Below are 27,621 nucleotides of genomic sequence, written 5' to 3'. Positions count from 1 at the left end.
ATAACTTGCAATTTCATGCATATTCTTCATCACCACCATCAATAAACTTTGAAAGACTTCTTGCATTCAAGAACTCCAATTAAAATGATGCACTTTTTCAACACGGTATCCCAAATAATACTTGATGATTTAATTATATTAAATTCATTTTACATACTCCATGTCTGCTGTGGAGTGATAATCAGTTCAAAGAATCTACTGTGATTCCACTTTGGTGACAAGATGCGCAAGGTGTAAAACTATGAAGTTGTGTTTCTGGTAACTTTGACCACGAACTTTTATCTCTTACTGTGCAAGTCAGATAGCATTAAAGGAAATTGAGGTTGACTTACACTGCTCAATCCTGTCATAAGCCATCTTTAAAAGCTCTCCAAGCTAGAATATTAAATATGGCACTAACTCCAGGAGTGAGAAAGGACGAGTAAAAGGAAAGGAGATACGCAATTCAACTTAACGACTGAATGGTCAACACTCCTGTATAGAAGCACACTGTGTAAATCCCTGACACAGTTTCAATATCTATGGGCAAAATGTATTGATGTTAATTGCTCCTCTATGCATTGGATGCTTCCTCAGTAGTTCAGGGACAGTATTTGAACTTGAATATTTATTTATCTCGAGCACTTCTCAGCAAACTTCACAATATAAAAATTAAATACAGTACAGTACCCTGTGTGCAAAATGCTTGGAACAACAGAACTACGCAGCACAGGAACGTCAGCAGAATACCTGCATCAGTGGTTAAACAGCGACCGGCTTTTTGAGTACCGACATAATGCCACAAATGAAAAATTCACATGTAATAAAGTTTAGTGCTTGCCAACAAAAAATCTCTGCTTACAAAAGGGGATAAATGCAGAAGCAAACTCTAGAAATTCTCCTCGACGGCTTTTTCAAATGTTTCCTCCACCGTCATCTGCCTCGTTAACAATGGTTTTTCTCTTAGAAGTCTCTCGATTTCATAAACTGACATGATTTCTTGTTCTGTTATGAATGCACGGTCCTTCAATCACCACGTCGTCTACAGGCACTTTCTCTGCAGTATTAAGTCACCTTCGTCACGATCACCTCGACGCAGAACAATTTCAGCTATTTCACCATCGGCCAGTAAATGAACAACCAGAGCCTCATTATCGGTTAAAAACTTCTTCAATATCCACTTCTTCCAGCTTACTGGTGGACTCTGAATTTGTATCTTTTGGTAGGAAGTCACACATTTTTTTCTCACCTGAACATGATTGCAGGCTGGGGGTTGTGCCAGGCATGTACAACTGTGTCTTTAGTCACTGCCTCACCATAGACAGAATCCTTTACGCTAAACTCCTTTTGGAAACCCGCCACACCCAAGCCTCTGTTCGCTGCTGTTATTTAAGGCAGTGTTTTTATATTCACTCTTCATTGATCTAAGAATATCTTGGTCACATGGCTGAATTAATGAAGTCACATTTGGGGGAAGGTACATGACACGAATATTATTTTTGATGAGATTTTCAGCTGAAGGGATGAGCAGAACAGTTGTTGAGGAATTTTTAAAAAAATCTTGCAGTCGTCATCCAGTCCAGCTCCCCTGCAGTGTGCACGAGCCGCTGGTACAAAATATTTGTTAAACCAATCTGAAAAAATATCCTTGGTGACCCATGCCTTTTTGCTTGCATAATAATGGACTGGTAAGGAATTCACTCCTTTAAGTCAACGAGGACGGAAGCTTGTTTGTGGCTGCTGTATTAACATATCCTATTTTCCACTAGATCTTTGTACCCGAGAGCTCTGTTGTCACCAAAGTGGTGCCAAATGAGCGTCAGAGCCTCACGTGGGCAAGTCAGGTGTTTAATTTTTTTCAACTTATGACATCATGTCAGTGCCAAAAATGTTTTTGGATCTTCGGATACGGGGCACTTAACTTGTACTGCTGTGGTTCCTCAAATGGAGCTGACTTTATTCCATTGAGATGCTCACACACCAAAAGAACATTTTCAGAACTCTTATTTGACTGTGTGCAGTTTTCCTGCATCCTGGCATATTTCCCAGCGTATACATTATGATTAGTATAAAACTGTTTCTTCAGGATTCTACATTCTTTGAGATCTACAGATATGGTTTGTTCACTGCAATCAATGCATCAAATAAAGTTATTCACCTTTCAAAGTTCTTAAACTGCCACCCTTTAGATTTCAGATTTATTGTCAGAGTACATCCATGACACCAAACACTACACGAGATTCTTTTTTCCTGCTGGGAATGTAAAAAAAAACACATTGCACAACATACACATGTAAACAAATAAAGGAATGTAAATAAACTGTGCAAAACAGAGAGGCTACAAACCAGTGACGTGCAAAAAAAAATCTTTAATTGAGTTTGTGGTTGAGGAGTCTGATGGTGGAGGGGGAGCAGCTGTTCCTGAACCTGGTGGTGTGAGCCTTGTCTTCTTTTTCTGGCTGACCATCGCACAGGATAATGATGGTTCCTTTCAGTCAGTTTGTGGGTCCTGGAGTGGCTGTACAGGCCGATCCTTGACAGGCCCTGGCTGCCACACACTTGGCAGGTGAGACCTGGAGGGGCAGCTGGTGCAGAAACTCTGTTGTGGTGCTTCCTGTGCCTTTCCTCTGTTGCTACAAGACTCACTCAACGATACAGCTTTCTTGATGGTAGCAGCATGAACAGAGCACGCGTGCCAGGTGCTGATGATCGCTGCTCTCCGACGGCAGCGTTCCCTGTGGATATTCTTGGTGGTGGGAAGGGCTTGCCTGTGATATCCTGGGCTGCGTCCACTATCTTTGTAGGGCTTTATGCTCGGAGGGATTGGTGTCCCCATTACCAGACTGTGATGCAGCTGGTCAGCACACTTTCCACCACACATCTGTAGAAATTTGCAGGGGATTCCATATATGGTGCATGTTTAAAAAAAAAATTGCTTGGCATTATATAACAGTATAGCTAGCTTTCAAGCTGAAACACCACCAATGTATTTTTAAAGCTATTTAAATACCCCTCAGAATTTCACAGGAACACTATCAAACAAAGGAAGGTCGAGAAAGTTAGGGAAGCTACTCTAGACCTTAAGGACTTACAAGACACAGTTGGGCTCCAAAGTGAATGATTTGATCAAGCAGATCAGGCAATTTAGAAACATTCCCAGAAATAGATGCATGCTTACCAACAGGTATAGGTTCTCTTGACGCCGTCATGATTTACTCGGATATGTTTCCGCAGACTACGTGAGGAATTGAAAGAACGATCACACTGTCGGCATGGATATCTCTTCATTGACTGTTGAAAATGAGAAAGAAAATTGAAATATACAATTATTGCTTAATTTTTAAAAAAACTTTATTTATTCATTCAAAAAACAAATAATATGACATATACAGCAATTAAACATGAACATATATATATATATATATATATATAAAAAGAAAAGAATCCCCCCATCTTCAGCCAACTCTCCTAAGGAGAGGCATAAAAAAGAAAAAAGAAAGATTAAAAAAGTTAAATATACATATTAAAATCTAATCAATATAAATTGAAATGTAAATATTCTGAGTATAACAGCCATTTATTAATAAAAAATTATAATTATCATGCGAAACATATGTAATTTTTTCCATTATTAAACAATATTTCATCTCATTATGCCATCTATTAATATCAATCATATTTGTATCTTTCCACGTACTAGCAATACATTTTTTTGCTACGGATAAAGCTAAATATACAAAAGCAAGCTGGAATTTATCTAATCCCAAACCTTTCAGAGGTTGAAAACTACCCAATAAAAATACTGTTGGATCTAAAACTATTTTAATCTTATACAGATATTATAAAAACGATTGAATTTTCTTCCAAAAAGATTGTATATGTATATATAACCAAACAGCATGAAAAAAAGTTGAAAAAAATGACTAAAAAAAGTTCCAACCATATCACCACATCTAAAACACAAATCTGATTCATTAAAACCATATTTTTTTAAATTTTCAGGTGTCAAATATAAATGATGTAAAAAATTGTAATTAATCATTGCATAACGTGCATTTATCAATCTAGTTACACTATCATAACAGATATCTAACCAATCATCTTCAGAAAAAATAAAACCAATATCCGCTTCCCATTTAATTTTAGATCTATCCCAACCCTTTTTATCCATACCATCCTGTAATATTTGATACATAGATGAAATATAACCCTTCTCTGGTACCTTCATAAGAAAAGTCTCAAATTTAGTCATTTTAGGTAAAATCATATCTCTATCAAACATACATTTTACCAAAAATCGAATTTGATAATAAAGAAATAAAGAATTCTTATCAATACCAAAATCTTCCCTCATCTGATTAAAAGATAAAAACTTACCCTCTTTAAAACAATCTCCCAAATTTTTCACACCTTTAAATCTCCAATAAACTTTGATTAGAAAAGTTGATTATTATACAACAGAGTCAAAGCCAATAATTTACCCCTAGAGCCTATCATTTTATTTTTCTTTATCCATAACTTCATTAAATGTTTTAGTATAGGCACATTATATTGTTGTAACAAATTTATATTCCACCTAAACAAAAATTGGTGTATTTAAAATTCAGAAATTTTAGCCCAACTAGGAGGCTGTACCAAATCCATCAATGAACTAATAAATTTAAGTTGGGCTGCCTCATAATAATTTTGAAAATGTCGTCCCCCTAACTCATATTTCCAAGTTAATTTATTCAAAGCTACTCTCGAAAATTTACCCCTCCATAAAAACTCCCTAACCATTTTATTTAAATTTCAAAAATTTTTTTTATCAAGTAAATACAGAATAGATTGAAACAAATATTGTATACGCGGAAAGATATTCATCTTAATTGTATTTATCCTTCCCATTAAATTAATAGGTAAATCTTTCCATTTAATCAAATCAGTTTTAATTTTTTTCATTTACGGAGCATAATTTAATTTATATAAAGATTGATAATTAACATTCAAAATTATACCCAGATATTTAATTTGATCAGTCCACTTCAAATTAATAATATTCTTATAAACTGAATAATCTCCTTCACTTGCCGGTAATATTTCACTTTTTTCCCAATTAACTTTATATCCAGAAAGACATCCATATTATATTAAACATTCCTTCAAATGCAAAAGTGACTGAGCTGGGTTTATTAAATACACCAATACGTCATCAGCAAATAAATTAATTTTATACTCCTCATCTAAAACTTTCATACCTTGCATCTGTGTATTTTGTCTTATCAACTGTGCTAAAGGTTCAATCACTAACGCAAACAAAGCTGGTGATAAAGGACAACCTTGACGAGTTGATCGAGTTAACTTAAAAGATTCCAAAATCAAACCATTCGTCAATACTCTAGCTACCGGTTTACTATATAGAGCCCTAATTCAACCAATAAAAGAAGGACCAAACTTAAATTTCTCCAAAATTTTAAACAAAAAATTCCATTCAACTCTATCAAATGCTTTTTCTGCATCTAAGGATATCACCATCGGGTGATCTAAAGATTGTCGAAATCTATTAATCAAACTAATCACACGCAAAATGTTATCTGAAGCATATCTATTCTTTATAAAACTTGTTTGATCAATATGAATCAATTTTGGTAAAAATTTAGCCAATCTATTCGCTAATCTACATTTAATAACGAAATTGGTCTATATGAAGATACTTTCAAAGGATCTCTATCTTTTTTAGGAATTACTGTAATTAAGGCACTAGAACAAGACTCAGGTAATTCATAATGTTCTCCAACTTGATGTAATACATCCCCAAACACTGAAGATCACACATGTCAAACTCTGGCCTGCGGGCCAAATTTGGCCTGCGATATAATTATATTTGGCCCGCAAGATCATTTCAAAAATGTATTAGAGGTGGCCCGCTGGCCGCCGCGCCAGTATAGCGCATACACAGCTAATACTATAAATCCCAGAATGCATTGGCGTCAGCCCGCTAATCGCCCCCACCTCCTCTGTTTACGTTGCAGGGTCTCACCGTGGACTCTAGTTTTGGGGCCTGGCCAGTGTCAGGGGAAGCCAAGGCCGCTTCCCAGCGCCCGGAACTGGAGGCCTCGGGCCTGACCTCGCCAGGGCCATTGCCCACTCCCCCTCCCTGCCGCAGGCCGACCCGTGACTCACGGTGCGGGGCCACTGATCCGCCGAGATGCCGCCCTGCAGCGAGAGCCGATGCCCCCGCACTGTCGTTGTCCGACCCGATCGCCCGCAAACCCCGCCCTCCCGCACACAGGCCTGAGTAAGTAATATGAACTTTAATCTCAGGATAAAACGATCTTCCAGTAGTTTCATGTCACAGTGATAAATATATTCCTGGTTAAAAATGGTCCTGCACCTGGATACAAGCTCATTAGGCATAAAACTTGAAAAGTGTGTAAATCAAAGGATATCAAAAGGGCATGGCAAATAACCCTGCTAGAGTTCATGCCCACAATCAGTCACCCATTGGATTGTTTCAGGAATCATGTTATTCTCCCACATTCTCAATAGCCCTCAGATTTTACTATTCGACAGCACACTAGCAACATTTGACAAATCCTCTATAGAGAAATATTATTTATTGAATATTTTATTTCTCATTTGTTAATGCTTCTGGAAAGAGTTTATCCAAAACTATTATTAAACATTTATTTTAATAAGAAAAAGTTTAACATTATATATGTTGAAAGAAGAGAAAACATGCAGATGTTGAAAAATTTCAATAAATATTTAGTTCGGCCCTCGACTTAGTCCAAGTTTTTAATTTTGGCCCTCCGTGAATTTGAGTTTGACACCCCTGCTGTAGATAAATCATCATAAAAAATTTTATAAAATTCAACTGAAAATCCATCATCACCAGGCGATTTACCGTTCGGCATTTCCAGCATAGCCATTTTAATTTCCGAATCAGTAAATGGTTCTTCTAACTCCTGTATATCTCCATCCTCTAATATCGGTAAATTGAACTGTGATAAAAAAAGATCAATCGATCCAGTTTCTTGTTTTCCTTCAGATGTATATAACTTTTTATAAAATGAATAAAATTCATCATTAATCTCACAAGGTTTATAAGTAATAAGAGAATTCCGTCTAACAGCATTAATAGTCCTTGACATCTGTACTTTCTTTAATTGCCACGCCAATACCTTATATACTTTCTCTCCCCATTCGTAATACCATTGTTTAGTCCTATTAATCACACATACAAATTGATAAGATTGCAAAGTATTATATTTCAATTTCAACCTAGATAATTCTATTTTCTGATCTTCTGTAGCATCTTTCTGAAATTCCTTTTCTAATTCATTGATCTGTTTCTCTAATTCAAGACTCTGATTTAATCGATTCTTTTTTATTTTAGAAGCATAACTAATTATTTGTCCTCTCAAATAGGCTTTCATAGCATCCCATAATACAAACTTACTTTGAACAGAATTAGAATTTTCTTTCAAAAAAAATTAATTTGTTTTTTCAAAAAATCAATAAATTCCATATTTTTTAACAACACTGTATTAAATCTACAACGATAAGCTATTTGAATTTTTTCAGAAGTTTCATATGTAAAGTATAACAGAGAATGATCTGAAATCACCCTACTTTTATATTCCGCTTGTTGTATTTTCCCTTGTAAATGTGCCGATACTAAAAAAAAGTCAATCCTTGAAAACGATTCATGTCTAGACGAATAAAAGGAAAAATCTTTCTCTGTCGGATTAAGACGTCTCCAAATATCTACTAAATTAAGATCTTTCATCAACACTTGGACCTGAATTGCCATCTTAGATTTTTTAACTTTCTTTGGAGATTTATCTAATAAAGGTTCCAAAACACAATTAAAATCACCACCAACTAAAATATTATCATTAGCCTGACCCAAATATAAAAATGCATCCGAAATAAATATTTCATCATCTGCATTTGGGGCATAAATATTAAGTAAAGTCCAAAATTCACTAAAAATCTTACAATTCAATTTAAGAAAATATCCTGCCTTTTCCTCCATTGATTGTAATTCAAAAGATAAATTTTTATGTATCAAAATTGCTACATTATGAATTAAATGAAGAAGAATATACATGCCCAACCCAGTCCCTTTTTAATTTCATGCTTTCCTTCACATTCAAATGTGTTTCTTGTAAAAAGGCAGTATCAATGTTCATTTTCTTAATATACGCCAAGACTCACTTACATTTAATCGGACTATTTAATCCTCGAACATTAAAAGTAGCAAACCTCAACTTTGACATATCTACCATTATTACTAAAAACCAATAATATATTTATATAAAAACTCAAATCAATGTATATAGGCCCTCCAATAAAAAAAATTACAAATTAAAAACTAAAAAAAAAGAAAGAAAATTCCCCCCCCCCAAAAAATGACCAAAAGGTAGTAATCCCCTAAACAAAAATTGGGTGTGGGTCACCCACCAGTGGCTGATGACGAGTAAATAACTTAGTGCAAATCTCTCCCTCCCCAGCCAAACAATCAATAACATCCAAATATCATAGTAACAAAAGAAAAAAAAGAAGAAAATTCTTCTTTTCATCCAAAAGACTCCAATCTCGAAGATCCCAGTTCAGAAGGAGGTAGACTCTTTCCATTCCCGTTTTTCCCATTTCTTCCGTTTCCAGAGCAACCAGATTTTTCTTTAGGAGATAATGGTGGACTACATCTTTGTCCTCTTATATCTGGCAATGAATCAGCAAAAATCATTGCTTCACGATCAGTTTCAAAAAACCGAAATTGATAGTCTTCATAAAACACCTTCAACACCGCAGGGTAACGAAAAGTAGACTATGCCACAAAACTTCTTTAACTGGATTGAATCGACATCGACGTTGATTTACCTCTTGACTCAGATCAGGATAAAAAAAAGACTCTGCTATTCTGAATCAATAATGGGGTTTGTCATTGCCTCGCATTTTATACTGCAAGTCGAAGTATTGCTTCTCTGTCCAATTAACTCAAACATCAAATTATTACCGGTCTCGGTGGTTGACCAGCTGAGGGTGTTCTTCTTAAAATTCTATGGGCTCTTTCTAGTGCCAATCCCACAGAGAAAAATTCTTGCCCTAATATTTGTGGAATCCAGTCTTTAAAGAAACAAAGAGGATCTTGTCCTTCTATACCTTCTGGCAAACCAACAATTTTCACATTGTTCCTTCTGCTTTGATTCTCCAAATAATCTATTTTTCTTTCTAGCTCCTTCTCACGTTCTCCTAATTCTATGATTGATTTTTCCATCTTCAACACTTTTTCTGTGTTAGAAGTCATTTGTTGTTTACAGTCCAAAAAAGCAGACTGAAATTTTAAAAATTCTTCATAAGATGCACCCACACGTGTCTTAACCATATTTAATTCTGAACTTATTTGAGCCATTTCATTAATTTGAGATGTCATCAAAGGTTTTATAACAGCTTGAATAACTTCATTTAATTGCATACACTGTGATTCAGTAAAGCTCAGCTCTGCTCTCTCTGACATGGTGGCAGAACAAGGTAACTGCAGCTCCTGCTGCAACTGAACAGAAGGTATTTTAAAAGTTTTACTGCGGGTCAGGACTCCCAGTGATGGCACCCCGACTTCCTCAGGGGGTCACCACTGGTCTTCCCCGTATCTTGTTGTTTTTTCATCAATTCATGAAGAAAAACGATTTCTTCAGATTTAAATGCTACCTGATGCATTTCCAACAATGGAGTCGTTTTCCTGTGTGCTCCCTCCATTGAAATAGAAAGGCTTTCCAAATTGGGTTCCACTTCTTGGGAACATGCATCTTTTTCCGGAGAACGGGTAATTCCAGCGCCATCCTTCATTTGGTGAATAATAGGTTTTTTTTTCCAGCCCCCACAGGCAATCTTTGGGGTTTAGACAATGAAGAGATTGAGCCTGGGGCTGTATCACGTCGTCTTGGCCCCAAATCTTCAGCACTTCGAAAATGTAACTTCTTATGAACTTGAGGTTTAGTCTTTTTACCATTAGTGGCCATAATAATTCTTTAATACTTTAAACTAAAATTTAAAAAGTTTAAACTTGAAAACAAAGGGTTAAAAAACAGGTATTTAAAAGTCTGGCCAGAGAGGTCGAGATTGCACGTCTAGACTCTACGGCATCTTGCCACGCCCCCATAATTATTGCTTCATCTTAAAGATTGTATGGGCCCAATCTTACCTTGATTGTGGATCTAGAGACAAAATGCTTTAGTTGAGCGAATGACTTAGCTTCCTGAAGAATAACTGGAGTTCATTTACAGGACGTCCTCAGGTTACATGGTTCTGCTCAAGAAATGTTCTTAAGAATTGTGCACAAGTTGGAGGGAGTCACGTGATGGAGTAGTGGCCGGACGGTGAACTCCAGCCCTCTCCAGAAAAGTCGGGAAAAACGAGAGAAAATACAAAGGCACAGAAATACAAGTTAAAGAAAAGTGAATATAAAGGTGGAAAGAAGATGGAGACAAAAGGAGAAAAATCAAAATCAACGGAAAGAAGAGAGGAAGAGAAGACAACGGAGGAAAAAGGTGAAGGCCTTACCTGTCGGAAGAGGCCCGCTGCGGAGAGAAGACCCCACTACCTCAGGTCGGTAGAAAGAGAACTACAACAATGGCTCACAGAGCCGAGTAAAAGTGCGCAACCGCGCATACAAAAAAACACACCGACGGGAGGGGGGACCAGCTGGGGAGTCGATCTCCACAGCCGGCAACGACAGCTGCAGAGCACCTGCAGCAAGAAGACACCACAGAAGACAATGGAAACAAGAAAGAAGAGGAGGAAAGGGCAGCAAAGAAACAACAGATGGTCAACCTAGAGGAAGAAGAAGAGGAAGAGGAAGAGTACAGGGAAATAGAAGAAGAAAAGATAGGCAAGGTAAAGGAGGTACTTGCTCTTGTTAGAGGATACATGGAGTCATTTAAAGAATGGCAAACACAGGAATTCAATGATTTAAGAAGAAGAATAAACAACACAGAAAAGAAAATAAATAAAATGGATATGACCTTAACAGAAATGGGGAAAAAAATGGACAAGATGGAAGAACGGGCAATAGCAGCAGAAATGGAGGTAGAAGACTTAAAAAAGAAATTGGAGGAATCTAATAAAAAAACTAAAGAGACACAAGAATTACTAGCCCAAAAAATAGATATAATGGAAAATTATAACAGAAGAAATAACATAAAGATAGTGGGCCTTAAGGAAGATGTAGAAGGCAAGAATATGAGGGAGTTTATAAAAGAATGGATCCCTAAGGCCCTAGGATGTCCAGAACTACAGCAAGAAATGGAAATAGAAAGGGCACATAGAGCATTGGCCCCTAAACCACAACCACAACAAAAACCAAGATCTATTGTAGTAAAATTCCTAAGATATACTACAAGAGAAAAGGTGCTGGAGAAGACAATGGAAAAAGTAAGAGAGGGCAACAAACCACTGGAGTATAAAGGGCAAAAAATCTTCATTTATCCAGATATAAGCTTTGAACTCCTAAAGAAGAGAAAAGAGTTCAATGCAGCAAAAGCGATTTTATGGAAGAAAGGATATAAATTTACACTGAAGCATCCTGCGGTATTGAAAATATTTATTCCAGGACAACAAAACAGACTATTCTCGGATCCAGAAGAAGCACGAAAATTTGCAGAACAATTACAAAAATAGACTGAGGGATGAAGACGGGTAATGAGAGCAAAAATTATCACGATTGATATGTATGTGGGTAAAGACAAAAATAGACTGAGGGATGAAGACGGGTAAGGAGGGTAAAAATGACCACGATTGATATGTATGCGGGTAAAGAGGTATAAGAGTGAATAGAGACAACGGGCATATGTGAAAGTATCTGTAATTAGAGGAAAACATAGAAAGTATAGACAAGAATTAATAAGGGAAGGTAATGGAATAGAGAGAATAAGGAGGGAACTAAAAGAGTGACCTTTGTGACATATAAAAAACGAAATCTTTTCTGGGGGGGGCTGGGTGGGGGGAAAAGAGCGGTCACTGCAAAATCAGTTGACGCTTGCGAGTGGATTCGCAAATCCAAATGGAGAGGGGAGATGTGGTTGTCCGACAAGGGATAAAGGGCAACTCAGGAGGGGAAGGGGAGATTGGGGATAAAGAAGATAGAAATAGGAGAATAAGGAAAATGTTGGATGTTGTAGGAATGTTGTCTGGTAAAGAGTTGAAAATAAGAAAACAGAAATGGAAAAGGAGGAAAGGTAATGATGGAAAAACGGAAAGAGAAGATAAACAAAATATAAAATGGCTACGCTGAACTATATGACTCTAAATATTAATGGAATACATAACCAAATTAAAAGGAAGAAACTACTAAATTTACTGAAAAAGGAAAAAATAGATATAGCATTTGTCCAAGAAACACATTTAACTGAATTGGAGCACAAGAAATTAAAGAGAGATTGGGTAGGACATGTAACAGCAGCATCGTATAATTCAAAAGCAAGAGGAGTGGCTATATTAATTAGCAAAAATGTGCCATTTAAAATAGAAGAGGAAATAATAGATCCAGCAGGGAGATACGTTATGATAAAATGTCAGATATATTCAGAGCTTTGGAATCTACTTAATATATATTCACCTAACGAAGAAGATCAAAAGTTTATGCAAGATATCTTTTTGAAGGTAGCTAATACGCAAGGGAACATACTAATAGGAGGGGATTTCAATCTGAATTTGGATCCAAATATGGATAAAACGGGGAAAAAAATTAACAGGAAGAACAAAGTAACCAAATTTATAATTAAATCAATGCAAGAAATGAAACTTGTGGACATATGGAGGAAACAAAACCCAAAAGAAAAGGAATACTCATACTACTCGACTAGACATAAAACATACTCAAGGATAGACCTATTCCTGTTATCAGCCCACATACAAGGGAGAGTTAGGAAAACGGAATATAAAGCTAGACTATTATCGGACCACTCACCCCTGTTATTGGCAATAGAGCTAGAAGACATCCCTCCAAGAATGTATAGATGGAGATTAAACCCCATGCTACTTAAAAGACAGGATTTTAGAGAATTTATTGAAAAACAATTAAAAATGTACTTTGAAGTAAATACGGAATCAGTGGAAGATAAGTTTATACTATGGGACGCAATGAAAGCATTCATTAGAGGGCAAATAATAAGTTATGCAACCAAGATGAAGAAGGACTATAATCAGGAAACAGAGCAGTTGGAAAGGGAAATAATAAACATAGAAAAAAAATTAGCAATAAAGGAAGATACAACCAAAAGAAGAGAATTGGCGGATAAAAAAATAAAATATGAAACATTACAAACATATAAGGTGGAGAAGAATATAATGAAGACAAAACAGAAATATTATGAACTAGGGGAAAAAACACACAAAATCCTAGCATGGCAGCTTAAGACAGAGCAAACTAAGAAAACGGTATTGGCAACAAGGAAAAAAGACAAACAAATTACATATAATCCAAAAGAAATTAAGGAAAACTTCAGAGAATTCTATGAACAATTATACCGAACCGAAAACGAAGGGAAAGAAGGGAAAATAGATGAATTTTTGACTAAAATTGAACTACCAAAACTACAAATAGAGGAACAAAATAAATTAACAGAACCATTTGGAACAGTAGAAATACAAGAGATAATAAAAAATTTACCAAATAATAAGACACCAGGAGAGGATGGACTCCCAATAGAATTCTACAAAACATTTAAAGACCTAATAATACCGCCCCTCCTGGATGTAATCAACCAGATTGATGAGACACAAAACTTACCAGATTCATGTAAAACAGCAATAATTACAGTGATACTAAAACAAGGGAAAGATCCACTCTCACCAGCGTCATATAGACCAATATCTTTGCTAAACACAGATTATAAGATAATAGCTAAACTATTAGCGAACAGATTAGCAGAACAGGTACCGAAAATGGTAAATTTAGACCAAACTGGATTTATCAAAAAAAGACGCACAACAGACAATATTTGTAAATTTATTAACTTAATTCATGCAGTAGAAGGAAATAAAGCACCGGCAGTAGCAGTTGCTTTAGACGCAGAGAAGGCCTTCGACAGAGTAGAATGGAATTACTTGTTCAAAGTATTGCAAAAATTCAGTTTACCGGAGAAGTATATTAATTGGATTAAAGCATTATATAAGGGACCGTTAGCGAAAGTGACAGTAAATGGACATGTATCAAAGCAATTTAACTTAAGCAGGTCAACGCGGCAGGGATGCCCACTATCACCATTATTGTTTGCGCTAGCTATAGAACCACTAGCAGAATCGATAAGAATAGATAATAATATAAAAGGAATAAAAATAAAAGACAGGGAATATAAAATCAGTCTATTTGCAGATGATGTGATCGTGTACTTAACAGAACCAGAACTATCAATAAAAGAACTATATAAGAAATTGAAGGAATATGGAGAAGTGTCGGGATACAAGATAAACGTAAATAAAAGTGAAGCAATGCCTATGAATAACGCGGATTTCTCAAAATTTAAGGAGGAATCCCCATTCAGATGGCAAACGCAGGCAATAAGATACCTAGGTGTGCAAATAAACAAAAATCTAGGCCAATTATATAAACTCAATTACAATCCACTAATGAAAAAACTACAGGACGATTTAGAGCATTGGAAAGAGCTACCACTAACACTGATAGGAAGGATAAACTGTATTAAAATGAACATTTTTCCAAGGATACTATACTTATTTCAGGCATTGCCAATACAACTGACAGAAAAATTCTTCAAAGAGTTAAAGAAAATAATAAGGAGATTTTTATGGAGAGGGGGGAAACCGAGGATAGCACTAGACAAATTAACAGAATGGTATAAACAAGGAGGCTTACAATTGCCAAACTTCAAAAATTATTATAGAGCCGCACAATTAAGGTACCTATCAGATTTTTATCAAACAAGGGAAAAACCAGACTGGACGAGACTAGAATTAGATAAAATAGGGGAAAAGATACCTGAACACATATTATATAAATGGGACGAAAAATTGGTACAACATAGAACTTCTCCAGTATTACACCATCTCCTCAATATATGGAAGAAGATACATGTAGAAAGAAATAAAATAAATTACCAAATACCAAAACTAATATTGACGCAAAATAAGCTACTCCCTTTTACAATAGACAACCTTGCCTTTAGAAAATGGGAAAAAAAAGGGATTAAAAGAATAGAAAATTGTTTTTCAGGAAGTAGATTCTTATCCTTTGAACAAATGAGAGATAAGTACAATATAACGGGAGATACAGCGCTGGCATATTACCAACTGAGATCCTACTTGAAAGATAAATTAGGAAGCAACTTGAGTTTACCAGAGGGAAGTAACCTTGAATATGTGATTACAGATACAATGTTAATCAAAAGATTTATAAAAAATATGTATATTAAACTGCAAGAAAAGGAAAATGAGGAAACAAATGGTAAAACTAAACAAAAATGGGAACAAGATTTAAATATAAAGATAAAAAAGGAAACATGGGAGAAGTTATGCTCTGGAACGATGAGAAATACAATAAATACGAGGCTGCGTATGATACAATATAATTGGTTACACAGACTATACATTACACCGCAAAAGTTAAATAAATGGGACCCAACAGTATCTGATAGATGTTTTCGATGTAAAAAAGAAAGGGGAACAACAATTCATGCAATCTGGACATGTGAGAGAGTAGAAAAATTTTGGGATGATCTCAATCAGATATTAAATAAAATAACAGAAAACAATATACCAAAGAATCCAGAGATCTTTCTCCTAAGTAACATAAAAAATAAAGAATTTGGAATTGACTTGGAGGATGCACAAAAAAGATTTGTTAAGATAGCCCTAGCTGTAGCAAAAAAATGTATTATGTCAACCTGGAAATTGGAAGATAATTTGAAAATACAACAATGGTATATAGAAATGAATAAATGTATTCCATTAGAAAAAATAACATATAGTTTAAGAAATAATATTGAAATATTCGAACAAGTATGGGAGCCTTACATTAAATACAATAGCGAAAACCTACCGGGAACAAACATTACCTAAGTTGATGGAAGGAGAAGAGAAGAAAAAAATGGACTCAGTAGAATTTCTGGTGTATTTTTGTTGAATGACAACATTGTCTAACTGAATTAATGCAACCTAGATTGTATAACTAAAATGGATGAGAGGGGGGAGGGATGGGGGGGTGGCTTGGGAGGAGGGAGGGGGGAGGGAGAAAAAGTCACTGTAAATGTGTGGAAAAGAAAAAGTGTATATCATGGCTATTGTGATTTATGGTGTGAAAAATAAAAAAAAAAAAAAAAAAAAGAAAAGAATTGTGCACAAGTTGAAAATGGTTGTGATGGGAACTCAAGCAGATGCAGGAAGAGCAGTTAGAGGTCCAGGCTCTGCCTTAGCCAGCCCCTGATTGGGGTGGTCCATTCATGTGTATTGTGGTATTCATGTCAGCATGAGTGGCCTACCCCTATCCTGATTCAGTCACTTTTTCATTGTGGGGAGGAGAGAGGGCCATGTGAAATGAGAAAGGTGAAAAGGTTTTTGCCAAGAAAAACCACAGATGCCAGGGCACGTCTAACATCTTCAGGACTCTAAGTTCGTCCATCTCTGTTCCTAGCTCAAGATTCCAGCATCTGCAGCTTTTGCATTTCTCATCCTTGGTGACAGATTTTCCCCTGATCCAAGATGGCTTGACAACCACCTCAAGCACTTTAAAGATTTCTGCATTCATACTAATAGTGCAATAAATTAAAATGAGAAAAATGAAACAAAAATAAAACACTCAAACTATTAAACATTATTAATGCAAGTCTGGGCTGACTTCCATCTGAATGATGGCTCTTTCCATTGATCACTGATACAACCCCTGACGTCCAATTCAATAACTAACCTCAACAGTGTCTAAGAATCGAACACCACATAATTTTTATAATCGATGTTTATGCCTTAACAGTTAAAACCAAGGATTCTTTAGCTAGAGGGCCTACTCTCTTTAACCATCATTGGATTAGGTTGAAGTTCTGATCACTTTTCTTGAAAAACATGAAGTTTAGATGACAATTATTTACAGTAAAAACCCTGGTATCTCGCACCTATGGGGATTGGTAGATGCTGGATAAGTGAGTTTTCTGATTGCTTGAGATTCACTCTTACAATGCCTAACTAATACATCTGCATTAAATAAACAGTTTAAAAGACACTACTATATTGTACTTACACTGAACAAAGTTCACTTGCATGAATATATAAACCTTAAAGCATTTTACTTTATTTTCTGTCACATCCTTTGAAAACACTGTATCTGTAGGTTCCTCCCCTCCAAAGAGTTGCCAATATACAAACAGTAACTTTATAGACGGTTACATTTTTTTTTGGTGATATTTTGTGGTGAAACAACTGCATAATGATTCTATCTTTTCTTTTTACAGACTACAATTGGCTCTCCAATCTAGTCTACAGAGGAAATCTATGACCTGTCACCATCAGGAATATCTCAGCCCCTCCTAAAATGGTTTACCAATAAATATTTCAGTCAGAAGCAATTGTCAAATAATAATTCAGAGATATCATCAATTTGGAGAGGATGTGTAAAGCCAGAACTATTTTTTGATTTGATTCTTTAACATCAAGAACTGTGAATAACCCAAAGAAAGAATAATGGTATGAGTTGGGAAGGAAAAATGTAATGGCATAATCACTGAATTAATTATGTGAAAAAATGGCAGGGCTGCTGGATCTTTTGTAATGGCAGCGATGCCATTGGCGCGGACTTGGGAGAGCAGGGGAGTGGAGAGATGGAGCTGCCCTGCAGGGTCCTACCAACTGGTCATGATGCGATGGAACAATACAGACTGTTAGAGGACGGGAGAGCAGGGGAGTGGAGAGATGGAGCTGTCCTACCAATTGGTCATGATGCGATGGCACAGTACAGACTGTTAGAGGATGGGAGAGCAAGGGAGTGGAGAGATGGAGCTGCCCTGCAGGGTCCTACCAACTGGTCATGATGCAATGGCACAATACAGACTATTAGAGGACGGGAGAGCAGGGGAGTGGAGAGATGGAGCTGTCCTACCAACTGGTCATGATGCGATGACACAATACAGACTGTTAGAGGAGCTAACAGTGTTTTTCATAACATCCTGAGACCACTCAGTGACTCTGAGGGTCTCTCTTTTGCTTGTCTTTCTCTTATTGTTGGGGGCACCGGGCAATGCTAATGGCGACTCTTTGACTTTAAGGCAGACAAAAGTTAACGTATATATTACAATTTTTGCATTATTAGATGACGACAAAAGAATCTTTGACCTTGTGGCTAGTAAAAACACAGAAATGCTGGAGGAACTCAGCTGGGGTCGCATAGGAGGTAAAGAAACTTCACTGACGTTTCTGGCCTGAGTCCTTCTTCAAGGTACGAGTGATTAAAAAAAAAAACAGGTGTCTGTATTAAAGGCAGGGGAAAGAAAGGAGAAAAATGGGAGGGGGAGGAGTACAGATCAACGGACAAATGTGCTAATTGGATATGATGAGAATTGATTTTGGCTCTAAGAAAGGAGACGGAGGGAAAAGGAGGGGGGGTAAAGAGAGAAAGGGAACAGGGGAAGAAAATGGTGGGGGTGTTGGCTAGTGCACATTCAAGATCAAGGTCAACATTTTTAAGCCATTGTGAGGCAGTGGTACTTCTCAGATGAAATATTAACATAACAAATAATGCAGTAGAAATCACCTCATGTGCAGCTTAAATTTCATTCCTGCAACACAATGCAAACTGGTTGCTTCACTAATCTAAAAAAAACAGTCCTGATTAGATTCCAAGTCAAAATAGTTTATTGGCCACAGAGATTTTTTGGACAAAGCAAAGAAGGTGAATTTAAGGTAATGGCTGGAGATATGGAGCCACTTTCATAAATGCATGTCTCTCTTTGCTTTCTTAACCACTGAAGTAATCAAAAATTACAAAATAGAAGCAGCGGTTCTATTCAACTAGCCTTCATTAGTGTTTAACTGCAGACGAGCAACACTTCAGTGATGGTACTACTGCTCAGAACTTAAGGAGCCAGGATCTAGGTGATGTATGTGCAGAGTTTGTACATCTTTCCATGAGCGCACAGATTCTCACCAGGCACGCCCGCTTCCTTCCAAAGATGTTCTGCTAAGTGAATGCTGAATTGTGAAGGTAAGTGGGAAGAGAATCAAAGTGACCATTGGACATGCAGGAAATAGAATAAATTGCAGGGGCACATGGAGATAAGGAGAGGGTAAATGACCAATGGCATTGCTCAGTAGGGTAGATGGTATTTTGTCTGCTTTCTGCTAATCATGTTAACTCAGTGTACTCCACAGTCTCACAATTTCCCATATTAAATAGTTTGTATCATACATTGCTTAATTTTCAAACTTCACCATAGTTATAAACTCTTTTATTCCAGGTCCCTGGAATAGATCAATTTATTTACTTGAATACTCAACTTCTTCAGGTTTGGTACGACACCAGAAACCCTGACAAATTTCTACAGATGTGTGGAGGGAAGTGTGCTGACTGGCTGCATCACAGTCTGGTATGGGGACACCAATACCCCTGAGCGTAAAGCCCTTTAAAAGGTAGTGGACCACAGTCAAAACCCTCCTCACCATCAAGAACATCTACAGGGAATCCTGCAGCAATCATCAAGGATGCACACCACCCAGCATACTCTGGCTCTCGCTGATTCCATCAGGAAAGAGGTGTAGGTGCCTCAAGACTCATACCACCAGGTTCACGAATAGCTGCTACCCTTCCACCATCAGACTCCTCAACGACAAACATAATCAGGGACTCATTTAAACACTCTTACTTTTGCACTTTGTTTTTTTTCCCCCCTCTCTGTCTTACACAGTTTACATTTCCTTATTTGTTTACATGTGTACGTAGTGCACAGTTTTCTTTTGCATTACCAATTGGTGGTAATTCTGCCTTGCCTGCAGGGAATAGAATCTCAGGGTTGTATGTGATGTCATGTATGTACTCTGACAATAAATCTGAATTGGATTCTGAACACCTCTGACAAACAATCAAATAAAACCAATCTTACCACATGCTTTTTTTTTTGATGCATTTTTTTCCACATTGCCTTCCATTTTAAATACAATCGTTTCCAAAACATGCAGCCTCAAAGGTGGAAATCATTAAATCCATGGGGAAAAATTTAAGAAGAATTTGGGTTTGGTTAAATGAAGTTAAAGTACCACTTTGGAACTCACTGAATTTAATGTATTACATTCTGTTGAAGTTAATTGTATGTTGGAAACTCTACACAGGAGTATTTTAGATCAATAGACAATAATTTATTCCCAAATTTAAACACATAAATTGAGATTTTAGTACAATTGGTTGCAGTCTACAAATCAGTGATTATAACTAGACTTGGGTCACTTCTTGCAGCTGAGAGGCAAATCTAATGGAAATCTTCAGGGTAGACAAAGAGATGGTGATTCCTCTTGTGGAAAGAGTACAAAACCAGGAGATATAAATTTAAGATAATCACAAATAAATAAGAAAATCTAGACAATATAGCAGTTACAGGCCCTTTTGTTATGCCACCCAAATACATCTACAACCCTCAGTACGTTTTTTTGAACAATGGGAAGAAACTGGACCACCTGGGGAAAACCCAAGCAGACACGGGGAGAATTACACACAGCGCCAGATTCGAACCCCGGTCCGTGGCTTTGTAACAGTGTTGCAGTAACCACTATACCAACCGTGCCACCCCAAGCGCAGTGTGAAAACTACAGAGCAGTGTGAAATGAAAATTGTCGCTACATTACTTGTTGACTACCATGACTACCAGCCTCCCCACATCTCCATCGGGCACACAAAACTGAAAATGGTCAACCAGTTTACCTATCTCGGCTGCACCATTTCATCGAATGCAAGGATCGACAACGAGATAGACAACAGACTCGCCAAGGCAAATAGCGCCTTTGGAAGACTACACAAAAGAGTCTGGAAAAACAACCAAATGAAAAACCTCACAAAGATTAGCGTATACAGAGCCGTTGTCATACCCACGCTCCTGTTCAGCTCCGAATCATGGGTCCTCTACCAGCATCACCTACGGCTCCTAGAACGCTTTCACCAGCGTTGTCTCCGCTCCATCCTCAACATTCATTGGAGCGACTTCATCACCAACATCGAAGTCCTCGAGATGGCAGAGGCCGACAGCATCGAATCCACGCTGCTGAAGATCCAACTGCGCTGGGTAGGTCACGTCTCCAGAATGTAGGACCATCGCCTTCCCAAGATCGTGTTCTATGGCGAGCTCTCCACTGGCCACCGAGACAGAGGTGCACCAAAGAGGTACAAGGAGCGCCTAAAGAAATCTCTTGGTGCCTGCCCCATTGACCACCACCAGTGGGCTGATCTCGCCTCAAACCGTGCATCTTGGCGCCTCACAGTTCGGCGGGCAGCAACCTCCTTTGAAGAAGACCGCAGAGCCCACCTCACTGACAAAAGACAAAGGAGGAAAAACCCAACACCCAACCCACCAATTTTCCCTTGCAACCGCGTCTGCCTGTCCCGCATTGGACTTGTCAGCCACAAACGAGCCTGCAGCTGACGTGGACATTACCCCTCCATAAATCTTCGTCCGCGAAGCCAAGCCAAAGAGAGAGAGAGAGAGAGACTTGTGTTGATATGAATAATATAAATGCTATCCAGTACCACAAGGTAAATACACAAAAGGAAAAGGAGTAGGTTACAGAGATAGATTAAATAGGTGAAATGAGAGGACCATATGCATTTGCATGGATCAGTTGGAAAGGTTTCTGCCAGAACACTTTTGTAATTCTATAAAAAATGATTATTGATTCCAACTGGAGTTGATTAGTAAAATGAGATTTACCTTTCCATGACTTCGCTTCATGTGGGATACGTAGAGCTCTCGTTCTGGAAAGCACTGTAGACATTCACCACAAGTCCAGCCAGGCCTTTTCACTTTGGACTGCCTTTCTGAGTTCTGCAAAGTAGCTTCATCCTTTCTGTCATCGTTTAAGCCGTTAGCAGTTGAATACGCGGTGGAAGCTTCCGGTGTCTGGCCACAGGACGTGCCCCAGGAAGGGGACGCTGGAGTCTTTTCAGTGGGTTCTGCAATGTTGTGAACATCCTAATGTAAAGAAAGTTATAATTATCCAGCTGGTAAGCAACACATTGGAAGCATTTTGTATCATTTGACATGATGTGAGTGTTTATATATACATAGGTACGATGCTCTGATGCATGAAATTCTTACTTCCAGCCACAAATAGTATAAATTAAATCTCCCCAAAAATATACATAAATATTCAGTTAAGAGTTAGTACGAAAACTGACTTTATGATAGCACAGACAGACCTTCTGGTGGATTTAAAAAAATTTAATAATAGTTCAAGTCGATAGAAGTGAACTTTTTCATTTTCTCCCCAACCCTCCTCCCTCTCCACCCCCCCCCCCCCCCCACAAATTAACCCAAAGAAAAATAAGGAAAGGAGTGTAATCTAGTTATTATCCACTTTTTATTGACTCAGTGAATCATATATTATATTTGGTAACATATTATCTCTTTAAGAGATAATCTGACGATCACTAATGAACTTTATATATGGTTCCCAGATTTGTTGAAATTGGCCAAAATTATCTCTTAAATTATAGGTAATTTTTTTTCTAATGGAATACAGTTACCCATTTCTATTATCTTTTGGTGGACGTGAAGTAGTTTATTGTTAGGGTGCTACATGAAGGTTCAACTACTGATATAAAAAAAAATTGGTTTTGAACCTACAGGTGCCAGACTTCAGGCTTCTGCACCTTCGGCCTGAAGGTCACAGACAGAAGAGGCTGTGACCGGGGTGATGGGAAACCCTTATGATGCTGACGGCCTTCTAGATATCCTCAATTGATGGGAGATGGCTGCGATGTGCGTTTGTGTGGTGGAAGCAGGTATGATATCAGCAATTCAAAGGGTTCTGAGCGTGCAGGAAGTGGTAGGATATGTATCATGTACAAACAGTTTTAATTTAATTTAGACATCATGTTCAGTTCAGATATCATGGGTTGAATGAAGGCACTTTTACTGGGCTATATTGTTCTGTATGTAATCAATCTTGTATTGCAAAACCAGTCACTTTTCAAAAGGATGTTATGCCAACTTCAACGTTCAGGAAGTTGTAGCAGATTATACAATGGGCTCAAGCTCTCTTAACAATTGGAAAGTATTCACAAAACAAGTAACAGTAGCACTTGCATTATTTTATTTCCCTCATTATCACACATAGATCATGAAACCCAATAAAAGTTCATCCTGTGGATAATCTCAATTTGATTGAAAACACAAGCTCACTCCAGCCACTCGCTTACCTTGAAGTGTTCCATCATCAACTGTTTGTGCATGTACACCAGGCTGCACTCAGGACATTTGTAAACACCCATTCTCAGCTTGTTTCTGTGTTGCTCGAAGTGGTTGTATAGCAAGAGTTGCTGGTTGAACACAGTTTCACACATTGAGCATTTGAAGATGGCTCTAAGTTGAGAAATATTTCACATTAGCCAGCGTAATTCCACAATGATGAGATTTTTAAAAAGGGTGGAAAGTAATTCCAGGACAGGGACCCATGAGCACTGAATCACACAAGTCTGTCCCCAGTTACATCATAGGGGATGCAGCAACACAAGTCCCTTGATCTCAAATGGCCTCTCCTCTAGGTACCTTCACTCTGTCTGTGCCAGTGACAGGGATCTCTGTGTGCCCCACTCCTGCTCTCTCAACTCTGTCCATGACCTCAAGTACTGTCCGACCAAGACCACCCATAAATTGGAGGAACCACATTTAATTTTTTCGTCTGGGCACTCTCCAAGTGGATGGCATTAACATCGACTTCTCCTGTTTCTGCCAGCCTACTCTCCATTCTCCCTCCTTTCTCATTCCCTTTGTCTTCTTTCCTCCAGCTCTCCACCCCTTCCCTCGCCATTCAGAGTCTTGCCCCTCTCCCCGTTTGCTGGTGTGCCCTCCCTCCTGCCTGTGGGACTGTGCTCCTCCCCCTGACCCTGACCCTCCTCCCCACCATTTTGTTCAGGCGCCTGTCTATATTTTGCCATACCTTGATAAAGGGCTCAAGCCCGAAACGTTGGTTATGTATCTTTATCTTTGCTATATAAAGTACACGGTTTGAGTTTCTCCAGCGTTGTGTTTTTAAATGAAAATGTATTTGAGTAGAGTACATTTCCAATTATCCTAAACTACTTAACAGAAATTCTCAATTATCTGAATTTTTTTTGGTGGCAACAAGAAAAAAAAATTGATATTTTCTTAAATTTATGCATTTATCTTATTTTGTAAGTAGGGATCACATTTTTTTTTGGTAAGAATTAAATATTATTTCATGCTTGAAAAACCTGCCGTTGTTTGTTTCTTCTTGTTGTTTAACCGCTGATACATGTATTCTGTTGATGCTACTGGGCTGTTTAAAGCAATTTCTCCGTTAATCTGAGAAAAATCTGGTCAACCGGAAAATGCCCGGCCCCAAGTATTCTGCATAATCGGAAACGTACCGTATTAATAGAAATGACAACCAATACCTGCCCCTAAAGTTTCCATTGATCTCGCAAGACCGCTTATCCTTTCAGCGACCAGCCTTGGTCTCAACCTCTTTACTCTCTTGTAGTTCAAATTTCATTCAATTCTTTTGTTTTGAATCGATTCAATAACTCACTGCCACAACTCTCTGGTGTGAGAAAAGTCTTTCTTTGGCTTGGCGAACGAAGATTTATGGAGGGGTAATGTCCACGTCAGCTGCAGGCTCGTTTGTGGCTGACAAGTCCGATGCGGGACAGGCAGACGCGGTTGCAGCGGTTGCAAGGGAAAATTGGTTGGTTGGGGTTGGGTTTTTCCTCCTTTGTCTTTTGACAGTGAGGTGGGCTCTGCAGTCTTCTTCAAAGGAGGTTGCTGCCCGCTGAACTGAGGCGCCAAAATGCACGGTTTGAGGCGAGATCAGCCCACTGGCAATGGTCAATGTGGCAGGCACCAAGAGATTTCTTTAGGCAGTCAAGTAACATTCAATTAAATGCATCATTAGAGTGAATCACTAAATTATGATGAAAACCAAATACTGTGATTACTAAGATTCCTACAATATGGTCCTTTTGGAAATATTTCTGTTGCCACAACTACTTCACTCAGGGAAAAGTGAAGCTTATGGAATCATTTGGCACCATCGCCTTCCCAAGATTGTGTTCTATGGCGAGCTCTCCACTGGCCACCGAGACATAGGTGCACCCAAGAAGAGGTACAATGGTGCCTGCCCCATTGACCCCCGTCAGTGGGCTGATCTTGCCTCCAACCGTGCGTCTTGGCGCCTCACAGTTCGGCGGGCTTTGGAGAAGACTGCAGAGCCCACCTCACTGACAAAAGACAAAGGAGGAAAAACCCAACACCCAACCCCAACCCACCAATTTTCCCTTGCAACCGCTGCAACCGTGCCTGCCTGTCCCGCCTCGGACTTGTCAGCCACCAACAAGCCTGCAGCCGACGTGGACATTACCCCTCCATAAATCTTCGTCCGCGAAGCCAAGCCAAAGAAGAAGCTTTATCAATTTGTGTATTGTTTGCTGAGAGGTTAGGGAACACAGGCTAGGACGCCAACAAGCCAAATGGATTAAAAAAAACTGGGTCAGTGACAGGAGACAGGGGGTGGTTGTGGGGGTGGGGGGCAGGTTTTTGGACTGTATCCTGTGGTGTGTCTCCTAGTTCAGTACCAGGGCCCTTGCTTTTGGCGTAATATACATCAATGATTTGGACAAGGATGTCTGTCTGTGACAAGCTGAGTAGATTTGCTGACATGAAAATATGTGCTACATTGGACAGTGAAGGTGGTGACTTGGGGTTTGGATCAATATCAAATTTAGCGAAGGAATAGCAGATGCAAATCGGAGCAATGCAAGGCGCTACATTGGAGTAAATCGAGTACAGTTAGGACGATGTATTAACAGCACTCCTAAGGTGTTATGGAGCACAGGGATTATGCAGGTAAATAGCTCTTTATAGATGGCAGCACAGATAGACCAAGTAGCGAAGAAAGTGTTTGGAACATTCACATTCAATGCCCCAATTTACCAAAGACAAGTGTTGGGACGTCATGTTGAAGTTGTAAAAAATATTGGTGAGGTCACATTTGGAATATAGTGTGCACTTTAATCACCAGCTATAGGGAAGGAGATTTGTTGTCAAAATTAGGAGCTTATCATGAGAGACTGGAAATACTGGGTCTGTCATCCTTAGACAAGTTGAGAGGGGGTCTTTTAGGAGCCCTATTGAATCATGAAGGCCATAGATAAGGTGTAGATGCCGGGGATTGTACCAGGGGTTAAGGCCGGCAAACCCCGGTGTGAGATGACATCATCTGACGCCGCCTTTGAGCAGATTTTGCTTTCTTTAAAGGTCGATTGGTGTTCGATTCCTGGGATCACTGGCAAGTGTGAAAGGGGCTCAAGACGTAAGGTGGAGTGGGATTTAGAAGGGCCAAGAGGAGACAGTTCTTCCCTCAGAGGGTGGTGGCACATGAAGCGAGCTGCCAAAGTGGTAGAGGCAAGAATGGTAGTCTCCTTAAAGAAACACTTTGATAACTAAATGGATGAGTGGGACTTGGAGGGGTAAGGGCCTAATGCAGGCAAGTGGGACTAAAACTAGAGGGCACGTGCTTCGGCATAGACAAGCAGGGCTTATGGGCTTGTTTCGATGCCATGACTCTTTCCTATTGCTGAATGGCTAGAATTGCATACAATTCTCCAAATGAGAGAGGCATTGAGATTGATTTTAAAGGAAGGGGAAAAAAAATGTGCTGGATACAAAGATAGATGGGAACACAAGCTTATTCAAGCATCTGCCTGTTTTATTTATTCCCGATAATAACCATAGAACATTATAGCACAGAAACAGGTCCTTCAGCCCTTTTGGTTTGCGCTGAAATATTATTCTTCCTAGTCCCACTGACCTGTACCAGAGCATAACCCTCCCATTCATGTACCTGTCCATGCTAAAACTGAGCCCGCATTCACCACTTCAGCCGGCAGGTCGATCCACACTTCCACTGCTCGTTGTGTGAAGTTCCCCCTAAACTTTATCCCTTTCACCCTTAACCCATGTCCTCTGGTTTGTATCTCACCTACCCTCAGTGGAAAAAGCCTGCATTTACTCTGTATATATTCCTCACCATTTTAAATCCCTCTATCAAATCTCCACCCATTCCTCTATGCTCCAGGGAATAAGTCCTAACCTTTCCCTGTAATTCAATTCCTGAAGTCTGGGCAACATCCTAATAATTCTTCTCTGGACTCTTTCAATCTTATTAATATCTTTCCTGTAGCAAGGTGACCAAAACTGCACACAATACTCCAAATTTGGCCTCATCAGTGTCTTGTACAACTTTACCATAACATCCCAACTCCTGTATTCAATACTTTGATGTATCAGAATCAGAACCAGGATTTATTATCATGAACAAGTCATGAAATTCGTTGTTTTGCGGCAGCGTCACAGGGCAAACATACATATTATAACCATCTTATGACATTATTATTTTATTTTTTATAGTAATAATAAAATCGCTTAAAAGAAAGGC

At 38.4% G+C, this 27,621-nt stretch overlaps 1 protein-coding gene across 7 annotated transcripts in view; it reads right to left on the bottom strand.

Moving 5' to 3' along the window:
* Nucleotides 1-27,621, bottom strand: part of znf592 (zinc finger protein 592) — a 161,676-nt gene that overhangs the window by 16,396 nt on the left and 117,659 nt on the right. For all 7 annotated transcript variants that reach the window (XM_069902743.1, XM_069902749.1, XM_069902744.1 and 4 more), the window contains 3 exons: nucleotides 23,366-23,528; nucleotides 21,876-22,136; nucleotides 3,158-3,270 (listed from right to left, as the gene is read on the bottom strand). In XM_069902743.1, the coding sequence (XP_069758844.1) occupies nucleotides 3,158-3,270; nucleotides 21,876-22,136; nucleotides 23,366-23,528 (537 nt within the window). The remainder of the gene's footprint in view (nucleotides 1-3,157; nucleotides 3,271-21,875; nucleotides 22,137-23,365; nucleotides 23,529-27,621) is intronic.

This window comes from Narcine bancroftii, chromosome 11 (genome assembly GCF_036971445.1).
Source record: "Narcine bancroftii isolate sNarBan1 chromosome 11, sNarBan1.hap1, whole genome shotgun sequence".
Lineage (NCBI taxonomy): Eukaryota > Metazoa > Chordata > Chondrichthyes > Torpediniformes > Narcinidae > Narcine > Narcine bancroftii.
This window is presented reverse-complemented; position numbering and strand designations above follow the sequence as displayed.